Source organism: Ciconia boyciana, chromosome 3 (genome assembly GCF_034638445.1).
Source record: "Ciconia boyciana chromosome 3, ASM3463844v1, whole genome shotgun sequence".
In the NCBI taxonomy this organism is placed as follows: Eukaryota; Metazoa; Chordata; class Aves; order Ciconiiformes; family Ciconiidae; genus Ciconia; species Ciconia boyciana.
Genome location: NC_132936.1, coordinates 98,702,513 through 98,721,888, shown reverse-complemented (window position 1 = coordinate 98,721,888; position 19,376 = coordinate 98,702,513). Strand labels below are relative to the sequence as shown.

The 19,376-nt window shown below is 37.9% G+C and overlaps 1 protein-coding gene across 6 annotated transcripts in view; it reads right to left on the bottom strand.

Moving 5' to 3' along the window:
• SRBD1 (S1 RNA binding domain 1) overlaps positions 1–19,376 on the bottom strand; it is a 134,272-nt gene that overhangs the window by 113,906 nt on the left and 990 nt on the right. For 3 of the 6 annotated variants that reach the window (XM_072856762.1, XM_072856768.1, XM_072856767.1), the window contains exons 2-11: positions 18,772–18,882; positions 13,943–14,131; positions 12,538–12,620; positions 11,941–12,106; positions 10,533–10,895; positions 8,862–9,028; positions 7,691–7,808; positions 7,412–7,550; positions 4,447–4,543; positions 2,892–3,027 (exon numbers count right to left, since the gene is read on the bottom strand). In XM_072856762.1, the coding sequence (XP_072712863.1) occupies positions 2,892–3,027; positions 4,447–4,543; positions 7,412–7,550; positions 7,691–7,808; positions 8,862–9,028; positions 10,533–10,895; positions 11,941–12,106; positions 12,538–12,620 (1,269 nt within the window). In that variant the 5' untranslated portion in view covers positions 13,943–14,131; positions 18,772–18,882. Of the gene's footprint in view, positions 1–2,891; positions 3,028–4,446; positions 4,544–7,411; positions 7,551–7,690; positions 7,809–8,861; positions 9,029–10,532; positions 10,896–11,940; positions 12,107–12,537; positions 12,621–13,942; positions 14,132–18,771; positions 18,883–19,058; positions 19,272–19,376 lie in introns of all 6 variants that reach the window. The other 3 variants (XM_072856763.1, XM_072856764.1, XM_072856765.1) reach the window with 2 other exon arrangements.

The following is a 19,376-nucleotide window of genomic DNA, read 5'->3' as shown; positions in this document are numbered from 1 at the left end:
CAGTATTTTATGGAATCCCTTATTTGCAACTCTGCAAGAGGTGATTTAAACCTGACTTCTACTTTTGCCTCTAGCTAAACGCATTGAGAACACTTGTCTGTGCGCAGTCATGAAAGGAATAGAGAAGATCTTCAAAACAGTGAACTTTGCAAGTGTTCTTCCAACACAGCTATTTAACCTGCAGTCCTGGGGGATTAGTAATTTTTATAAATCCCTCCGAGTTTCAGGGTTCCCTATGTCTTTTTTAGGTATGAGCTTCTTTTAAAGATCCTGAACCAAACCAGAGAATTTCTTCACTTGAAGATATATACACCTCTCCCAAAGCAGATTCAAGAACACATTTTTAACCAGCTTTTTGAATGCAGAAAAGAAGTATTTCTTCAAAGTCTTAGGCGAAGGAAAAACTAGACTTTTAGGTATTAAAAGGAATGGTTATAACCCAAGAAAATAAAAAAGGAAAAAAAATGGTAATTTGCATCAGCAGGGTAGTAAGGTTGGGTAATAAAGAAATTGAAGGTTATGAGAAAGACTTTCAGAAGTACAATACTAGGGTTTAAGCTTAAGGAAGAAATGGCAAATAAAGAAAACACTTTTTTCTTTCCTCACTTCATCATCAAAACACAAAAGGGAGACAAAGAAAGGAACTGGAAAACTATCAAAGAACCAAAAATCAACAGAACTTAGAAATTACAGTATCTTTACAAAACAGGGAACTGCAAACTGCACTTGTCAGACATGATCATAAAATGCATTTTTTCCTCCACTAGTACAAAAGAGCCCTGACATACCTTGGTCCCTGAAACCTCAGTGAAGCACAAACAACTCAGACTTTTAAGATTCATAATAGAGAAATATTCAATGTGTTAGAATAGTCAATAGCAGTAATATACAGATGAAAGAAAACACATAAGAGCGCAAAAACATCCTGTGACTACAGGACTACCAGCTGCAAGAACAGTGGTTATTACTTCACTGGAGAGCCAGAATGGGAAAAGAAAGAGGCATTAAGGTTAGTAACAGACAAAAGGAGAAATAAACCAGAACAGATCAAGTTAACCTTAACATCAAACAGACAAACCAAGGACACATCCTGGATAAGAAACAGTGCAGCCACATGGTCGGAGTGCTGACCAGGTTTGGGAAATCTGGTTTCTAGCCCTGGCTTTACCTAAGCAACAGTTTTCCTTATGTAAAACAGAAAAAAAAGGATGCCTTGGACAAGAACTAAGTCATCCCAGGAAACACTTGTACACCCAATACACATTGCATATCTCAGTATTTGCCACTCTCAGTGCAGGAAAAAAGTAAACGGTCTTTGACAGCCAAAGTATTCATTCAACAGTAAAGCATCCAAACAAAAACCCCATACAGCACAACACTTAATCTCCTGATGAATCTACAAATCTTTGTGATATGTCACTACAGTAGTCTTAGCTTGCTCTATTGACTCTTCCAGACTCTCCAGAAGCAAGTTTTCACCAAATAATTACTGATATAAATACAGTAAATGTTCATACTTATTACAAAGAGAACAACTACAGGTACCTCTTCAAACATCTACAGAAGGCCTGTCTATTAAAATCACTTGTAGTAATTTAGTCTTTCACCTAACACCATCCATATTGGGGGGAGGGTTTAAACTTAGCCCATACACATTGTGAAATATTTTTTGTAATAAATTCATTTCAAGACATGCAAGAAAATCCTTTACTAATCCAAAACATCACACTGTTTTAAAATAGCAAGCAGAGAGAAAATGAGAGCATATCATAGATATAAAAGGAAAAGCATTCTGCTGTAGAATAAGGCAGCCTTCTAAAGGAAAAGGACATTTCTGGTTGCAAGCAGCTAAGAGGGTCTTTTTTTGTGTGGCTTTTTTTGCTTTGGTTTGGTTTTGGGGTTTTGTTTTGGTTTTTTTTTAAGCTAGGTAATGGTGACCAAAACAAGAGAATTCACTTGGTGATTAGTAATGAATCAGGGCAAAGGTCTTGACAGTTGCATTGGGTGCATCACGCTTCAGCCTTTGAACTTCAGTAACAGGGACAGCCTAGCTATCAAGTCAACAGCTTCTCATCAGCTAGTAAGTTTGCTTTGACCCTCATTTCTTTTTTTGCTCACATCGGTCTAGGCTTGGGGCTTAGGATAACCAAAGATGCTTCACAGAAGGGAATACTGATGACTTGCAAAACAAATCCTTTTTGGGGTAGCGCATGGGATACTCCCCCGAGCCTTTCTATTTTGATTGTTCAACTTTTACATGACGTTGCTGCTGACAAGAGCTGCTTTTATAGGTCACTTTCAATTTCAATTTTCTGGATCCTTCCCTAATACTTCTCACCAGTTTCACCTGACAGGTTTAGTGTCAAATGGCTCAGAGCACTCTGACTCAGTGCTGCAGCAAACATCCAAAAGAAACAACGAATAAGTTTATCCAAGTTTGCTTCAAATACTTACACTCCAACCAAGCAGCTTCCTCTATTACGCAATGCCCCAGTCTCACCCCCACAGACCACAAATTATTGCTTAGCCTTTATCCCCGTCCTGATAACACTTGCTATGCACTTGTCAGTGGGGGAAGGGAGGGAGGGCATGACACACGCTGAAAATAAATCATGCCAGTATTGAAATTGGTGATTATAAATATTGGTTTAATGAGAATGAATTAGACAATGGACATTCTGAATAAGCAGTTGTCTGCTCAGTTTCTTAAGACAGAGCTTAACAGCTTAGTCCTGCATTTGAATTTGAAGAATGTGAAAGTCTATCGCCTTTGATAACTGAAAAGCAAAATAAAGTATCTTTAGAATCAGTTTTAAGCAAGAAAATTAAAAAGCAAAGCCACCTTTGCTATAGTTAAAATTCTGAGAAAAAATACAAATTTATAGGTGTACCTGATGGTGCTGAATGTTCTTTATATTACAAGAAAACTCATGGTAGAGTTGGAATTTATCGATATCTTTTTCATTTCCACTTTTGGACGACACTTTTGCCAAGGCTGACTGGATACAAATGTACCTTTGCTGACATCTGAATAAAAGAAACCAATGTTAATAAGGTATTTTAGCATGAAGCTTGTAACAAGTCATTAGTGCTTGTATTAAATAAAAATGAATTTTGGAGTCTGCCCCATTACAAGTCATGTTAACTCCAATTACCTGCAGAACTGTATTACATATCTTAATGCCAAGACTGACATAACACATACTGACTGGAACATACCAAGAGAAGAAATTCAAGCAGACCTCAGAAAAAGCTGAACGCAGCCCTTCTCCTGAAGGGAATGGATACTCAAAAACCACCATCTGCACTTCAGTTTGGTCAGTTATTGGTTCAACTTCACACAACAAATTTGGGGAAGTTGCAAAAAAATTATAGCAGTTATCTATTTTATAGAAATGCAACATCTCTCTTGAATCTGCCTAGCCTCAGAATTAATTTCTTCCTTTGAGCACTTAACACCCGTAAAACTTTTCATTATTTTTAGGAGTAACAGGGATCCCAAACAGATAGCTTCCTGAATGTTTGTCATGATACATACAACACACTTCAGATCAACAGGATGTATCTGTAGAGCATTGTGTATCCAATTAAGGAGCTTCTAGTGGTCAAAAGAATGAAAGTGATAGTCTGGTAATGACAGCACATCCTTTACAAAACAACCCCATCGTTGAAATTATCACATTGCTGTGCTCTAGCCTTTTGATGAAGTTTGCCATCACTCACAATAAACAGCAAACAAGAGTCAACTAAACAGAACCAAGCAGATTCAAACCAACGCTGCATGCTCCTAGGAAGGTATCTGTTCTTTGATAACCCTGTTCTGTCCCAGTTGGTATGCAGCAGAGAAAAAAGAAAAACAACAAGCAACTATTGTTCTGTCACATCAATCCTCCTGGACATGACAAATAACCTTGAAGTCATTATGTAATGTAAGAAAACTTAAAGTCAGCTAACACAGTCAAAGGATCAGTAACTTCTGCTCTAAAAACAGTCACGTTTGCTTGCCCTCCAACGCCAAAATCAACCATCACTGCATGCTAATTACACTGACTGGTGTCAAGCAGTAAATATTGGAGCAATAACAAATAAATAGTAAATATTGGAGTAGATACACCTCTGGAAAGTCATAGCTTGAAAGAAGTATAAGGAGAGAAAACCTTCCCTTAGAGATCACTAACTGCAAGGGAGATATGCTCTATATGGAACAGTCTTTGGGAGTCACAGTATCATGCCATGCTCACGGGAGACTTCTCCACTGACAGCCAGATAGGCAGAAAGGCTAAAGAACATCTCCAGCACAAGTCAAGGAATGGACCTAATGCAATCTCACAGTAACACTGTTTTCACATCATTAAAAAAAATGAATTACATATCTGCACACTAGGAGGCTGAATCTTACCATGTAACCAGGAAAATTTAGAAAATTAAAAAAAAAATCAAACTTACAATTTCCTGATAAAATCCAGTGTATCTTTATCTTTAGCAAAGATATCAGCTAAAATATGCTGTACTCCAGCCTCTACTTCCTGGATAGTTGAAAGTCCTTAGAAGAAATAACAGTTAATAATTATAAAAAAACTGATATGAAAAAATTACTTTACACAACTGCACAAGCACTAATAAAACATATACAAGCTGAAAGAAAATTGATGCAAGATATCCAACTGATTTGCAGAGGTTTCAATGAAGAATCCTAGTTCATTTGAATTTTTTTAACTAAGCTTCCTTTCCAAAACATCTGAAACAATTTTTAATGAGCCTAAAGTGACCAATGCAGTACCATAAATCAAAATGACATTAAAATGAGAGAAAAGTACTAATTATGTGACTTTGATGCTAACAGATCTTGACATTTATGATGCAAATTAATTATTTACAACAGTAAAATTGGATATTCAAGTATAATTGTTGCAGTTGTAATAAAATGAGTAATTGCAGCACAAGTTTACACGTTTTGCTACTGATATAGAAACTGTCTAAAATCTTTGCAGGCAATCCTGTCCTTTCTCTGTGTAATAGTTTTATATTTCCACCGGTTTGTAGCAGGAGTTTGCACAGTGACACTTCTGAGGTCAGGGTACTCTCATCCTCTCCCACGAAACACTGTTCAAACAGTGAAGTTATAAAATGTCTCCATAGACAAAGTATCCTAGAGAGTTGATAAAAATCATTCAGCTTTCCAACACACAGAACCATCTCTCAATTCAAAAGACCAGAAGAGGTGGCACAGCATTCTCCTTAGCACAGTGGTTGAATTGGACCAGAACCAGAAGGTAATGAAATAAAACTGACATCTTGTATTTTAAAATCAATATATCTAACCCTGTTCCTAGCAACAATCAGTAACAAATGCTTCAGAGCAAAAAGCAAGAATCCTAGAGTTGGCAGGTGCAGGATTTACTGTGTCCTTCAATACACATTATTTTTTACTCTGCTGTCTGATGCACTACCAATATCTTGGAAGAGCTTTATTAACGCCATTTAAAAAAAACTATATAGCTCTAATAACTAATATTTTTATTAAATCCAGAACCCTGCTTCTGATTGGCTACAGAGTTACACACTATAAAAAAATTAATCTTGCCCCTTTTTAAAAAACGGAAGCTAAACGTACCTGCCAGAAAAAAAAATAAAAGTGTGAGAATAAGAATATGTTATTAAATGTCTGAACTGATTGGAAGTTGTGGAATTTGGCTCTTTACATCTATGAGTTAGTGTTTCGTATGGTAAAAGTAATGTAACATCAGAATACAAAGCTAAGGGAATTATAACACATGCATTATATTGAATATGAATTATTAGGAGACACTCGAGTACCAGAAGCGTACATGGCGACATTATTTTAATTCTAGCAGAGAATTTGAATGAGATAGAACAGACCAAAACCAATCAGGATGAAAGTAGCAATCAAAAAGTTCCCATTCAACAAGCAACACTCACATGGGCATTAACTGTGTCCATTGTAAAAACAGCACATACTTGTTTAATTAGAGAAATATTGGACCATGCATACAACTAAATGGAAGAACAAAGTTTTCTGGTGAGCCTACTTCCATAACTTTCAAATATCTGGCTTTCAAACACGAACTGCTGTTTTTATTTCAGTTTATTTTTAGTATAAGTTTAAAAACACTGAGAATTTAAAATAACCGACTATTAAGATTTGATGAAAACTTTTCTTCACAGCAAATGGCTGATCCCTTTAACAGAAATTCACTCTGATCTCAAACTGTATATACGTTGTCAACCTAGCTCCCAAGTTGATAGAAGTGACCCAGTTCGTGTATGTTTGTAACTTCTGATACGCCTTTCAAATGCTAACCATTATATAAACCTAAGCAACATTATTTTTAGCACAAAATTGAAAACAGGTGTACCAATTCAAAAAATTGAAGTGTTTATGTTGCAACAAATAGCACTCCCTTCTGAATGCATCCTAAATAATTTATTTGAACTTTCACCGTGAAGATTTTTAATTGGCTCTTTACATTCTGCCAGAACAGTCAGATATGTGGTTGCAAGGTACTGCTGTATGAAATAATGACATATGCTAAAATGCAGTAATTAAACAACCTGAATATTTGGTAACTGATTTTCAATGCAAAGTTAGGATCATTATATAAACAGTATTTAAATAAAATAAAAGAACAACAGAAGGGGGAAGAGAAAGAATCAGCCTCACCAGTAGGTTCAGCACTTTTACATTAAAATTCAGAAAATAAATGTTGGGGCAGGGAAGAAGAAAAGCACTTCTCTATTTTAACACCATACAGAAGGTTGCAGCAATCTTTGTATTTTATTGTCAGAGATTGCCCCCTACAGATTCACCCATAACTGCATTCACAAAGAAACACAATTTTGCAGTCTACGTGTGACAATCATATCGTTAAAGTTCCTACTCAAATTTCAGAGATGACACCTCCTCCAACCCTTACTGTCATTCAATAGCAAAAACTCTCTCCTGCTTGCTCCCAGTCGCCAAGGCCAGTTTTTATTAAGATATGCTTTGATGGGTAACATTTACCTCAGTAAAAAGTATGAGCATAAACCCCTTATACCATCAGCATTGAATCTTCAGTAAACAATTCAAGTAAGAGTAGAACCACGGAGAGGTCTCAGGTGTGTGGTGCAGTACCCTCTCTCTTACCAGTAAATACAGATGTTGAGTATACTCTAACGTCTCCAGACTTCTGTCTCCTGGTATACCAGAATTACTACTATTTACAGCACAAAAAGGCCGGAAAGGTTTGGGAGCCATGACATTAAATTGAAAATCTACCACATACTGCTAAAAGAACTGTGCAATTTAAAATAGTTGCATAATGCAACATCAGAACAATTAAAATAATTTCCCTTTTAAAACATTTTCAGGCATTTAAGACATTACTGCTCATAGAAGCAGAGTGCTTACCTTTGGTATTAGGTCTAATGTAAGAAAAGAGATTGAGTTCCATAGGATTCTGCAGAAGGGAGAGAGCAGCAGGTTCTAATCCCAGCTGCTTGGCCCTCTGGGCTTTGGTGCCTTTACTCCCAGTTTTATAAGGAGCAGACTTCAAAACAAACAAAAAATACAGTTATTAAAAGGCAAGGAAATATTTCAGTCATGCTATGTACTTTGTATTATGCACTATTTAGTTACGCAAGATTACATTTAAACTAAGGATTATCTGAAAAAGGCTAGTGTACTGACCACATGGTCTAATTCTTCCAAAGTTCTGCAATTTAATAATGCTGTTAAAAGGCATCCGGATAGTTTCCCTTCTTTCTTCAACTTCTGTATCATTGTATGTGTCTTCTTCGCAACGGTACTAAAATGCAAGAGATTGATATTAACAGTCACATTTCATACTGGATTAAAAAGGCTATTGATTGTGACCTTGTTTATTACACTGCTGAAGCTCTCTCAAACCACTGAAGATTGTATCTCATGCTAATCCTCAACAAAACAAGTATGACAATCCAAAAGAGTTTCTATTACTCACTTTCTCCAGTTAGTTCAAAACTGTATCAAAATACCTTGTGGCATTTTTGCAAGATTACTGGCATGGAAGCCAAATGAAAAGGCCCTAAATTAAATCCACTCTGATGAGCACTTGCAGTTGTAATTCATATCAAGACAGTTCTGCAGTATCAAGTACAGGGTACCAGACTTTAAACTCTTAGAACTTCAATAAGATACCTGTGAGCAACCACAAGCAGCAAAGGTATTTTGTTATGATTTAAATTACTTGTTCAGGCAAGAACTATCTCAGGCCACCTTCCCTCTTTGGAAAGAATCTCCTGCTAGGGGATAACCAGGGAGTACAAGGAGGAAGATACCATGTGGACAGAATAGCTGGCAAGTCTGTTCCCTTGCCATCTCAAGAACATACAGCCACCCAAAAGCAAGAAGTAGTGAGAGCAAATCTCATCCACCCCCACAGCAGGCTTTGCTGATCATTTCTTTGCTGCAATGGTCTGTGATGGTTTAGCCTGCCCTCCTGATGCACTACAACCTCAGGAAGTGCTCTTCACTAGAGGCTTCACTGTTCCAAGTGGGGAGCCAAGGGATTCTCAGTGATTCTTTTTCTAAGGGCGCAGCTTACATCTAATTGGGCTAGGTATCTCCAGGACCTGTAAGCTACTAAAACTGCAGAAAGTTTAAGATCTTAGTTTTTCTTTGGCAATTAATAATACTAAATTTCTTGTTACTTAGAGTAAAAAACAGGCATCGAGCATAATTACCTCAGTTTTAAACTTTCTTCTTTAGGAGTTCCTTTATAATTGCAGTGTGTACAAAATGCTAAAACAGGGACACAGAAGCAGCAGCCAGTTGTTACTTACCTCCCCCCCCAGATACCTCCCTCTATTAACTTACTTACCGTAGCTCTTCCAATGTTTGCTGCACTTCTCGCAAGGCATCGGCCTCCAGATTATTGATGAGTTCTTTTCGATACCGAGCAATAAAAGGAATTGTGTTTTCTTCTTGAAAGAGGCGAATTAAGTTTGCACACACCCATGGTTCAACATTTGTTATTTCTGACAAGGCCTGTCACAAGCAAAAAAAAAAACAAAACCAAAAAACAAAACCAAACAAAAAACCCCAAACATTTTAAAAAGGTGATAAATTGCTTTAAACAGCCTCTCAATCAAAGTTCAAAACCACCCCCCGAATATTATGCTGGCCAGCAGGGACTACTGTCCTCCCTAAGACAGGATGCCAGGCTTCCCATGCATCCAGCCACCACACCCAGTACTTCAGAAAGACATGCAGCAACCAATGTTTCCAGAAACTTGTAACTACAGAAAAAAAATGCAGGAAGGAGTGCCTCTTGGGAACAGAAAAAAAACAAACAATTAAAAAAACCCCAAACAAACAGAAAGACAACAAACTGCACATGGCAACTCAGAAAACTTCGAACTTTTTTGTTTAAACCAACACTGACATACCTCATGATTAAACAAAACAAACAAACAAACCCCACAAATCCAAAGCCAATCCAAATCCCACTCAGCTAATTGGGAACTAGCATGGTATTATTTAAGGTTTCAAGATGAATCCAGCCTCACAAAGTTAAACATGGTTTTGTATGAATTGGGCTTTCTAAAGTTATAGTGTATCAATACGGAATGGAGGACAAACAATATAAGTAACTTAGCTTTGTAACATTTTAACTATCACAGTTTGTTTGTACTTGACTACAGTTATTCCCATAGACAGCTGATTTAAAAGCCTTTCAAAAGTTTTGTTCTGAAGCCTAAAAATATAACTCCTGCACAATCATGTTCACTGCTTTTAGAGCAGCAATACATAAAGATCAAATTCTCCATCTGCATTTCCAGGAATATTTCAGAAGACTCAAGAACAAAATTTTACAGCTTTCTTAAGCAGGCAATACTAAAGATGATGAATAAGATGTACCCAATCTATTCCCATTCTGTTCATATTAAAATCTTCCATAACTGTACCCAGCCTCCCAGAACAGGACCTATCCTAAAACGGTCTTCATCTGAACAGCTTCAAAGTTAACATCGTACAAAACCAAAGATGATATCTCCCTTGATGTCACTGTTGTTCCAAGAATGCAATCTCCTCCTTGATGGTACTGTAAATTGATACGCACTCTCAAGTGAGTCTCTACAACAAAATGATCTACACTAAAAAATTCTGAAACTATGCACACAGACACCCCAAATCTTTCAGCATCCCTTCCCGTAGGAGTTTCACTTGACTATATCCACAAAAACCCCCATGTGCTGAGACAGAAGAAATGTGCAAACTGTTGTTACAGGCTAGCTTTATACTAAAGACTGCCTAAGTCACAGATATTTGAATAATGTTAAAGTTTTAACTTTTAACAGTTACCAACCAACATTTATATTTATACATGTATTATGACAATTTAAGCAGAGGTTTAATGACTACTTAACAGCACAATGACTCTCTGACACTCCAACTGACACCAAGAGGACTCAAATTGTATGTTAGATTAAGTGCTAATTATGTAGGAAATCGTTTCATTGATACCTCAGAAAAGGAAAAGATCTCATACCTGTACAATATCCCAGTTCATTTCAAATTCTTCTTTTACTTTGTTGCCTCCTAGGTTTTTTACCGGCTTTCCTTCAGGACATGTAGTGGACTTAATCTTTTTAAAAGGTGGTTCATCGAATGCAAAATCCTCCTCAGATTTCTCATGTTTCACTTGATTTCCCATTACAGGAACACTTGTTGAGGGTTTTTCATCACTCTCCAAACTCTTTACATTCTTCCCTTGGAATAAATTTATTTCCATTTTTTTCGGCACTTCTGGCTTTTGATTTAAAGTTTTTGGTTTAGTGCCTACATCATCTTCCTTAGGTTTTAGAAATTGCATTCTATTATCTTCTGCAGGAGCAATAGGCAAGGATACATCCTGCCAAAAAGGCATCGAAACCTTATTAAGTATTGACTCTTACAAACTGGTTCAACATTTCAGTTAAAACCTAGGAAGACTTGATACCATCATTTTCTCAAGTGATGTCTCTGTCTGGCAGGCAAATGCCAAGCCAGAAATCAAATAACCTGAAATACATCTTGCGTGGAGGAAAAGATACAAACATACCCAGCAGAACTGTGATTTAAAAGATGAAATAAAATTATCCTGGAAGGACTTTAATTGGGCTCTCCTTCAGAAGACACTGACCCTACAGTCCTTACCTCCACTCATCTCAACAAAACAAGGAAAAGCAGGGTAGGGAAGCACTCTTCTAATGAGGTGTTAGGTGCAGCATGGGAACTGGAACTGAGATTTGGTCTAAGATGTTGTGTAACCCTGGACAAGCCACACCTTCTTTCGTGAATTTCCCCAGAGATGATCTTCAGAGTGCAAGAATGTATTTCTCAATATGCCACATATGTCAAAAACATTCAGAAACATTAGTATAAACCAGAAGGACTGGCTTCTGTCATGACCTGACCTCTAATGTTAATCTTCGACAGAAGTAAGTAACTTCTGATAGAAGTGCATCTTATATTCATCATAATAAAACTGTGATCCTTTCTGGGTCGAACAGCCATGAAAGGAAACATAAATACAGGCCTTCTTTTTGTTGTGGTACCCAGCTGCTGAAAAGGCAGAAGACATCAAAGATGCAACACAGAAACCAGAGATATTAGAGTGTTTAGTTTTCATTACACGAAGAAGAACAGAGGTATTTATTTTTGTTATTGAAAAAGATCTCCAGGGAAAACCATGTCCCATTATCATTGGCCAAAATTTTAAAGGAGGGTCCCTAGATCTGGGACACTTAAATACTTAAGAAAGCCACATTTATCAAACATACTGAATATTCACAGTAAGAGTGGAATCAGATGCACTGATCAGACTCAGGCAACCAAGTGAACCAGAGCTGGAAAAATTCTGCTCATGTTACTTGCCAACCACAGTAATTAAATGTCTCTTGCTTACAGATACTCACCATTTCCTCTTTTATTGCTACCTTCTTGACCTTTTTCCTGGCCACAGCTGACCGTGGAGCAGCAACTTTTTTCGTTTTTGCCTCATTTTTCTTTGGCAACCGAGATCTCTTGGCGATTTTGCTTTTTGGCTCCCACTCCTCCTCTTCCTCCTCTGATTCAGAGCTCCTGAAAAACAAACGAGTGAAAAATATTGCTTATGAGAAGAATAAAAAAAATACACAAGCAAGCCAGTCTGACTGTTTTTTGACATGAAAGGAAGTGAACAGGAAAAATGAACAGAAAGGTAGGCAGACTCAACAAATACAGGTCTTTCATGCTGTTGCAGAGCTAATGGCTGGAACAATTTACCAAGCTTTCCTGAAGCTGGTCACTAGGATGTGTACAAACTTAATCCTCTTTGGACAACTGGCAATCCAGTTTCACCCTATCTTCACTGTGAGCATGAAACAGCATAGGTAATTTGTGTTTTATAATCAAAGTTTTGTGCATTAAAACTTTTTAATCAACCTCTCAGAAACTGAATGTTGTTCTTACACAATTGCTCATGCTTAGCATAAACTTTTAAAAAAAATCCTAAAGGAAAAAAGTAACCTTACAAATTAAGAAATGAAGGTAGTTCATCATCTTCTGATATAAGGGCTTTGGCTTCAGATTTCACCCTCCTTGGTAGAGATGACATCTGAAACAGAGGTGAGAAGAGAGAAATAGAACATTTGGTTGAAGTTGTATTCTCTTATTCAGCCCTTTAACTGACTGTCAAATGTGCCCTCGTAATGTCTTCACCAATCACAAAAGTTTCCTCCAGAGCAAGTTTGGATTTCTTAGTATCCAAGAATTTAGGCCACAGCAGCACACATTCAACAATCTTTTCTACTGAGCAAACAAACAAACCATCAGTATAGCCTCTCAAATTATTTTCCTCTTCAAATGGAGGTAATTATTTGGCTCACATGTAAAGCTATCCTAGCAAAAAGAGTACTGGTTCTCAGACATATTATTGGGTCTCGCTTACATACTGTGACAGTCTTTCCTCCATCAATCTAAGCAGCACAGAAAATAAAATTAAGATCTAGTAAAGTGAGCTTGCATATGGTTTTGATGTGAACAGGACTACAAGAAGATTGTCCATTTTGATCCAGAATTTCACCTTTAAAGATTACCCGTTGCTTGTACGCATAATAAAAACAATGATTTTGAAAGAGCTGCTCATTAGGATATAGGAAGTGCATAAAACAATTACCAAAGGTAAAAAGGGAAGGCACAGACTTTCTCCTGACCCAAGGTTCACACCTACAATAGCTGCATTTCAGTTAATCAGTTACAGAATTTTTGGCAATGATTGGGACCATGAATTTCAATAATCGTATTTGGCAGTTTTAGTTAGAGAATTTTAGGTACGCTCAAAATTTTACCTGCCAGAAAATTAAAATTGAAAAAGTAAACAAACAAAAAATGCATTTCTATAACTATAAAATTCATAAACATATTTTACCTATATCTGGTACAATTTCATCATTCTTCACATTCTATTCTCCAGCTCTCTTACCCAAAAAACTTTTTGCACCTTGACCTTTGATCCAGCCTTACCACTGTGATGAGAGCCTTAAAGTCCCATGTTTGCACATACAAACTGGATAAGCGTTTTGCAAAGTGCCATTTAACTCAAGGGTGAAATGCTCTTTAATCGAACTTCATTCTGGCCTCTGTTCAAGCACTAGAAGCATAACTATTGTTATAAATGGCCTTCCTTGTAAAGCAGTACCAGAATTTAAGTGACCATTTTCAGCACCACAGCAGAATGAGGACTATGAGGCCCACATCAAATAGCACTAGCTATTAGCTTGCTTGCAAAACGCCTTCTTGTAGCAATCCTCATGGTCAGTAGCAGGTCAGCATTTCTGTGCTGTTCCACCGACTGAAATCCCATTATGTGACTGGTTAGAATACACGTCTACCACAGGAAAACAGAAATTTCCACAGAACACAAAAAATATTACTCACCTTATTAGCTTCCCAGGTGACACTTCACTGCCAGTTCTGAGACACCTGCAACCAGCCACTCTGCTTCTCCGTTTTCTTTTGCTCTTTATAGCTGAACAGGCATTATCGTAGTCTTTAACTAACTATTTCTTTATTCCCATTACCTCAGAGGCATGAAAATAATGTTTCTATTTTATATTGTACTTTAATCTGTGAATGGGAGAAACAAAAAACATGATTCATGTTTCCAGCACCAAGATTTCCAGAATTAGCTAACACCTGACCCAGATGAATCTCTGATCCATTTTTTGCAGGCACTGGGACACTTTTCACATGGTTAGGTATCACAGTTCTCTCTGTTTGCAAACTAGGTGTTTAGCTTACAATATCATTATCAGTCATGCTTCTTCAGCTAATCCAACTAGGTAGGTATTTTTTAGTATTCCAGGAAATTTTGGAAGCCAGTGATCAGTTTAAACACTCTAACCAGCTTCTTCATAGTTACCCATTGAATCATAGCAAGGAAGAAGGAAAAAGCCAACAGGCATGTTCTCTCACCTGAGGTCAGCATTCCTCCTAAGTAACACCGCGCTCTAAACTTCCCTGCCAGTTTTGGACACTCAGCATAGCACCATGATAGTTTTGGGGCTTACCCAAAAGCCCAGGTAAAAGGAAAGCCTCATCCACAAGGTCTTTTTTCTGCTAATATTTCCCTCTCACCTCAAGTGGCCAAGGGCAGTGTCTCAAAATATCTCAACATTTGTATTGTTACATTAAGTAAGATTATGGCAAGAGTAAAGCTTGCTCTATAAAGTTAATTGTACTTCCTGCCATCCGACACTGGTGACTGATTTAAGTCTTTGTATCAGCATAAGAATAGGAGATGAGCTCCTTGGTTTATGAAACCAGGCATTTTCCACATTCTTCATGAACAAATTAGTATTTGCTCCTACATCCTTAAGTCCGAGAATTACCATATAGCAAATATAAAAATGGTATAGGAAAGCATGAAATAGAATAGAAAATGATATGTAATAAGGCTAAGTCTTCATGGAACAGTTCAATGTTTGTTTGTGTTTTTCTCTTGATTTCTTGGATTTTCCACTTTAAAAAATAATTAGATCATCTTTTAAGTGTTTGTTGCAGCCCTTCAGAAAGCTGGAAAAGTATCACAACATTTGATCCAGAAGATCAAAGAAGATAAGACCAGCACAGAATCTGTCCTCTGTCCCACTCATCAATATTGTGTCAGTTCTTATAAGCATGTAGTGAGTTGGGACTGGCCTCAGATACATAAACTCCAACTTTAATTATATTATTAATCTACTAAATTTTCTTTGGAAGAGTAACTTTGTTCCTAAAGGCTTTGGTACCTGCACTTAAAGTTAATTTGAACTAAGGTAAGATGTGAATTTAAAGCACAAAACTTATTTCAGAATAACTCCCCATGAACAGACAAGCCATGGTCAGAAGCCAAAATAGAGTTCTACAACTCAAAATAAAAGCCCAATACCCAAGAACATCTGTGAGATGAATATCAAACGTGGGGTATCACAAAGGAAAAAAAAGTCACGATGTTTCACTGTGAGGTGGGGCCAAGTCATAACCACCTCCCCTTCTAATAACATACACATCAAACTAACTGTACTTTATATTTGTAGAAAAAGAATCTTGCAGTTGCTACATATATTCTTTTTGTTTACAAAGAATCATTTTTTTATTTGAATCCTCAGAAGTACTTCTGATTTGATTCCAAATTGCCAGACAGCTGTGGGCTAAATTTTCCTTCTGAGCTGCCTGCGCTAGGGTGTGCTAACACCTACAGTTAATGACTAAGAAAAACAGTCCTTCTGTGATTCACTCACTGCAGAGGGGGAGGCAGGGAAGAGGATGGAAAAGCAACAAGTCTAAATGCCACTGATTATGATAAATAACTATTACAGATTTTTTTTAAAAAAAGCTTAGAGACAGTCCCTGAAGTGAGGCTGGAAGACTCAAGAAACAGGCAAACACAGTTATGCTCCACATGGGGCATCTACAATGCTGACTGCGCTGACTACATGACAAGGCAATCAAACAAGCTATTGCCTGCTCTGTGCTCTGCTTCTACTGGGATATGGTCCCTCATGTCTCCTGCCTCAAGTGTTGAGGAAGCTTGGAAGTTCACCCTCCCGCAGCATGCTGGGATCAAAATGGCATGAAGTTGGCCGCTCACCTCCTATTATATTTTCCAGATAGACTGGCCTCAGTGGGAAAACTGCCTTTACCTCTTCCATTTCTGTCACCTCCAGGTAACCATATGCAAAGTGAGGGCTGGTTTCTACTCTGAGGAAAGAAACTAGAGCTTGCATAGATCTGTGTCCCCTTCCCAAATCCAGAAAAGTCCCATAGAGGTAGAAGAGCCAATTACAAAACTGATTGCTTCTTGAAAAATGATGAGTAACCAATTTATACCCGACACAAGTCAGAGTAAACATTTTTCCCCTCCTGTGTCCATGTTCAGTATTGCTGTACCTTAGCACAGGTGTTTGCAGTGCCTGGATTACTGGTGCCTCCTGTACTTATCACCTGAAGGAAGTAAACACGCAGTATCCAGTGACGCACACAAGTTATCCCTGTGTAGGATCTCACTGGCTTGCCAGTTGGCATATTGAACTCCTACAGCTCTGTTCTAGCAGCTGTCCTCACACGTGAGGCCAGCAAACTTCCAAGTAACATTTGCTAACATATTATTTTTTTCTTATTTTCTACATGTTGTATAAAATTTCACCAACAGTATTTTACTTCCATGCCAGGCAACAGGAGCTAGGAGCTAGAAACTTCAGCCTTGCCCACATACTTTAGCTCCCAACTCCTGCTTCATTTCAGATTGGTCCATGTACAATATTTTGCCTCTGTACAACAGGCTGAAACCTTAACACTGAACCTTCATACTAGACCCTTGATCACCTATTCAAGAGAATCAAAACTCTTCTGCTTGTCCATCTCCCAAATGACAGCAGGCAGCACATGCAATTTAAGCAATCAGTGCTTATAACACCTGAATTCTCATTGCTTCACACACTCAGTCATCACTAATGCTTTGCTTCTCCACAAAACCCAAAACAGTTACAGCGTGTTCTTCAAAAGTAGTTCCCACTTAAAAATGAAAGAGGACTTTGCAGAGCTGTTACGCTGTCCAGCTGTCCTGGTTTCAGGTGAGATAGAGTTAAAGAAGAGCTGAAACTATTTAAACCATTGCTGTTGTAGATACGTATATCTCCCAGGTCTACTCTCCAAATAGTTTGGCATCAGTTTTGTTGCCAGTTCTTTTGTTCCCACCACTTCTATTCTCTGCATCCAGTGCAGAGCTCCACAATGCATTTGAGCTACCCTGATGGCTGTAAATAGCACACTTCTCCCTGCCTGTCAGCTACTCATTAAAATAAGGCTAGTGTAGTTTGGTGTTGGGCCACGCCAGGAATAAAGAAGAGTGACAGCATAGCTCTTATTATACTCCACTGTACAGAATCTTAACATGGATATGCACAAAACATACAGCAGGGAAGTAATCATTCCTCTGGTCTCTCTCCCCAAATAGGAGTTCTAGGCAGCATGTAGAATATAAGTAGATTGAGGCTTTAAAGGTCTTATGTTAAAGAGCAATCCAAGCCTCATTTAGAGACTGATATTCTCTTCAATCTCCCTATTCATGCAAAGATACAACCCATTAAAAGTAAATTTCATCATATGTGAATCCAGGTGGCATAAGCAACTGCTTGTAGAAAGAAAAGTTTAATAATAGTTTAAAAGTAATTAGATGAAAAAAACCTCCCTCCCCCCACCATTCTCCCAAAACCCCCAAAAAAGCCCAGCACTAGCACAAGGTTGTGTGTTGTAGCTCCACCATTAGAGCAACAATTTTCAGAGTCAGAAATTGCTCCAGTAATCCTAATAGACTGTGACATCTTCTACAGGGCACTTCAGAAAAAAAATTGTATTTAACAGTTGAAAGTTACAGAAAAGATTATACTTTCACAGTATGATCAAATGATTATGACATTACAGCAAATTTAGATCTCATAACCTTACAACATTAAGTCACATAAATCCCTCATAACTAGAGAAATATTGATCTGAATATCAACAAAGTCTACTGCATCTTACAACTCAAACAGATTCTTCTACCTGAAGGTACAGGATTTAAAAAAAAAAACAAAACAAACAAACAACACAGAACCAAACAAACACAACACCACCTCCACATGTATACTTGGAAATTAATTTCATTTCAGTAACTGCAAAAAAATCCCTCTGCAGCAGAAAAGGACACAGAACTTCTAAAGCTCTTTTCCAGTTAATCTAAGGTAATGCGTTCCTTCCAGAAAGGAAATCTGCCTATGCAGGAAGCTCCTCAAACTTTGCTCTGCAGCCTCTGCTTTTCTAGCATGAAGAAAATAGCAAGTATAATAGAATCTTGCATTTTAGCTTTTTCTTAAGTCGCACAGTACTAGCCAAATGACAGTTTATTATAACACCAAGCATCTGGGGTAGGACATAAAAAGCACTACGAATCCCACATGACAAGTGAATTTCAGACCATTATTAGTAGCAGCAGAACGGCCCACTTCAATAATTACACATAGGCTCTCAACAGTTTGATTTTGCTTGTCATTTTAAGACACCTCCATTGCATGCTAGAATAACATGCTAAGAAGAAATCAAAGTGTGAGCATGCTGTCAGCAGCAAAGGAGGAAAAATGCTATGCAGACTGATAGTAGGGACTTGTACGGAAACAGCTCTATCACTCCAGAAGGTTTTTATCACCTATAACAACTAAGTTGTACTTCAAAATATAAATCCAACTTACTGTAGTCCTCTTGAGGTTAAAACCTTGGAGAACTCCCAGACACTTTTGCTCAGAGAAGCTGGTGCTGTAGATTTCCAAGGACTTTTCCTGCACAAAGCCAGTCAGGACTGCCTGAGAAAGGAGTCGCAGACACAAATCAGGAGACTCCAATACTGACTGGAAAATTACAGCCAGAAAGAAAGGGAGAGACATATAGGGTACATACATACAGCAAAACAGTCCGCAACGCTAATCAGAAAGGAAAAGGTATAAGACTAGTAGGAGTACCACCTACTGCTACTACTTACAGAAGTACCACCAAAAAGGCAAACCACCAAGGTTGTGCCCTTCGAAAGCACACTCTCCTCCCAGCCTGTTCCTATAAGCAGTTGTCCCACTGGGGAAAAGGGACAACCTGTGTTAGGCAGCAGCCTGTCAATGAACCAGAAGAGATGTGCACAGGAAGGCAGGGGAACGAACACTTTCCATGTGTTTTTTTTAAACAACTTATCTCAAACCACCTATAAAAACAGAGAACATGATCTGAAACCAGGGGGATACTGCTTCTGATCCACCAACAGACTGCTACATCGTGTGCAGCTACTCCTTTCCTCCAATCCAGCAAA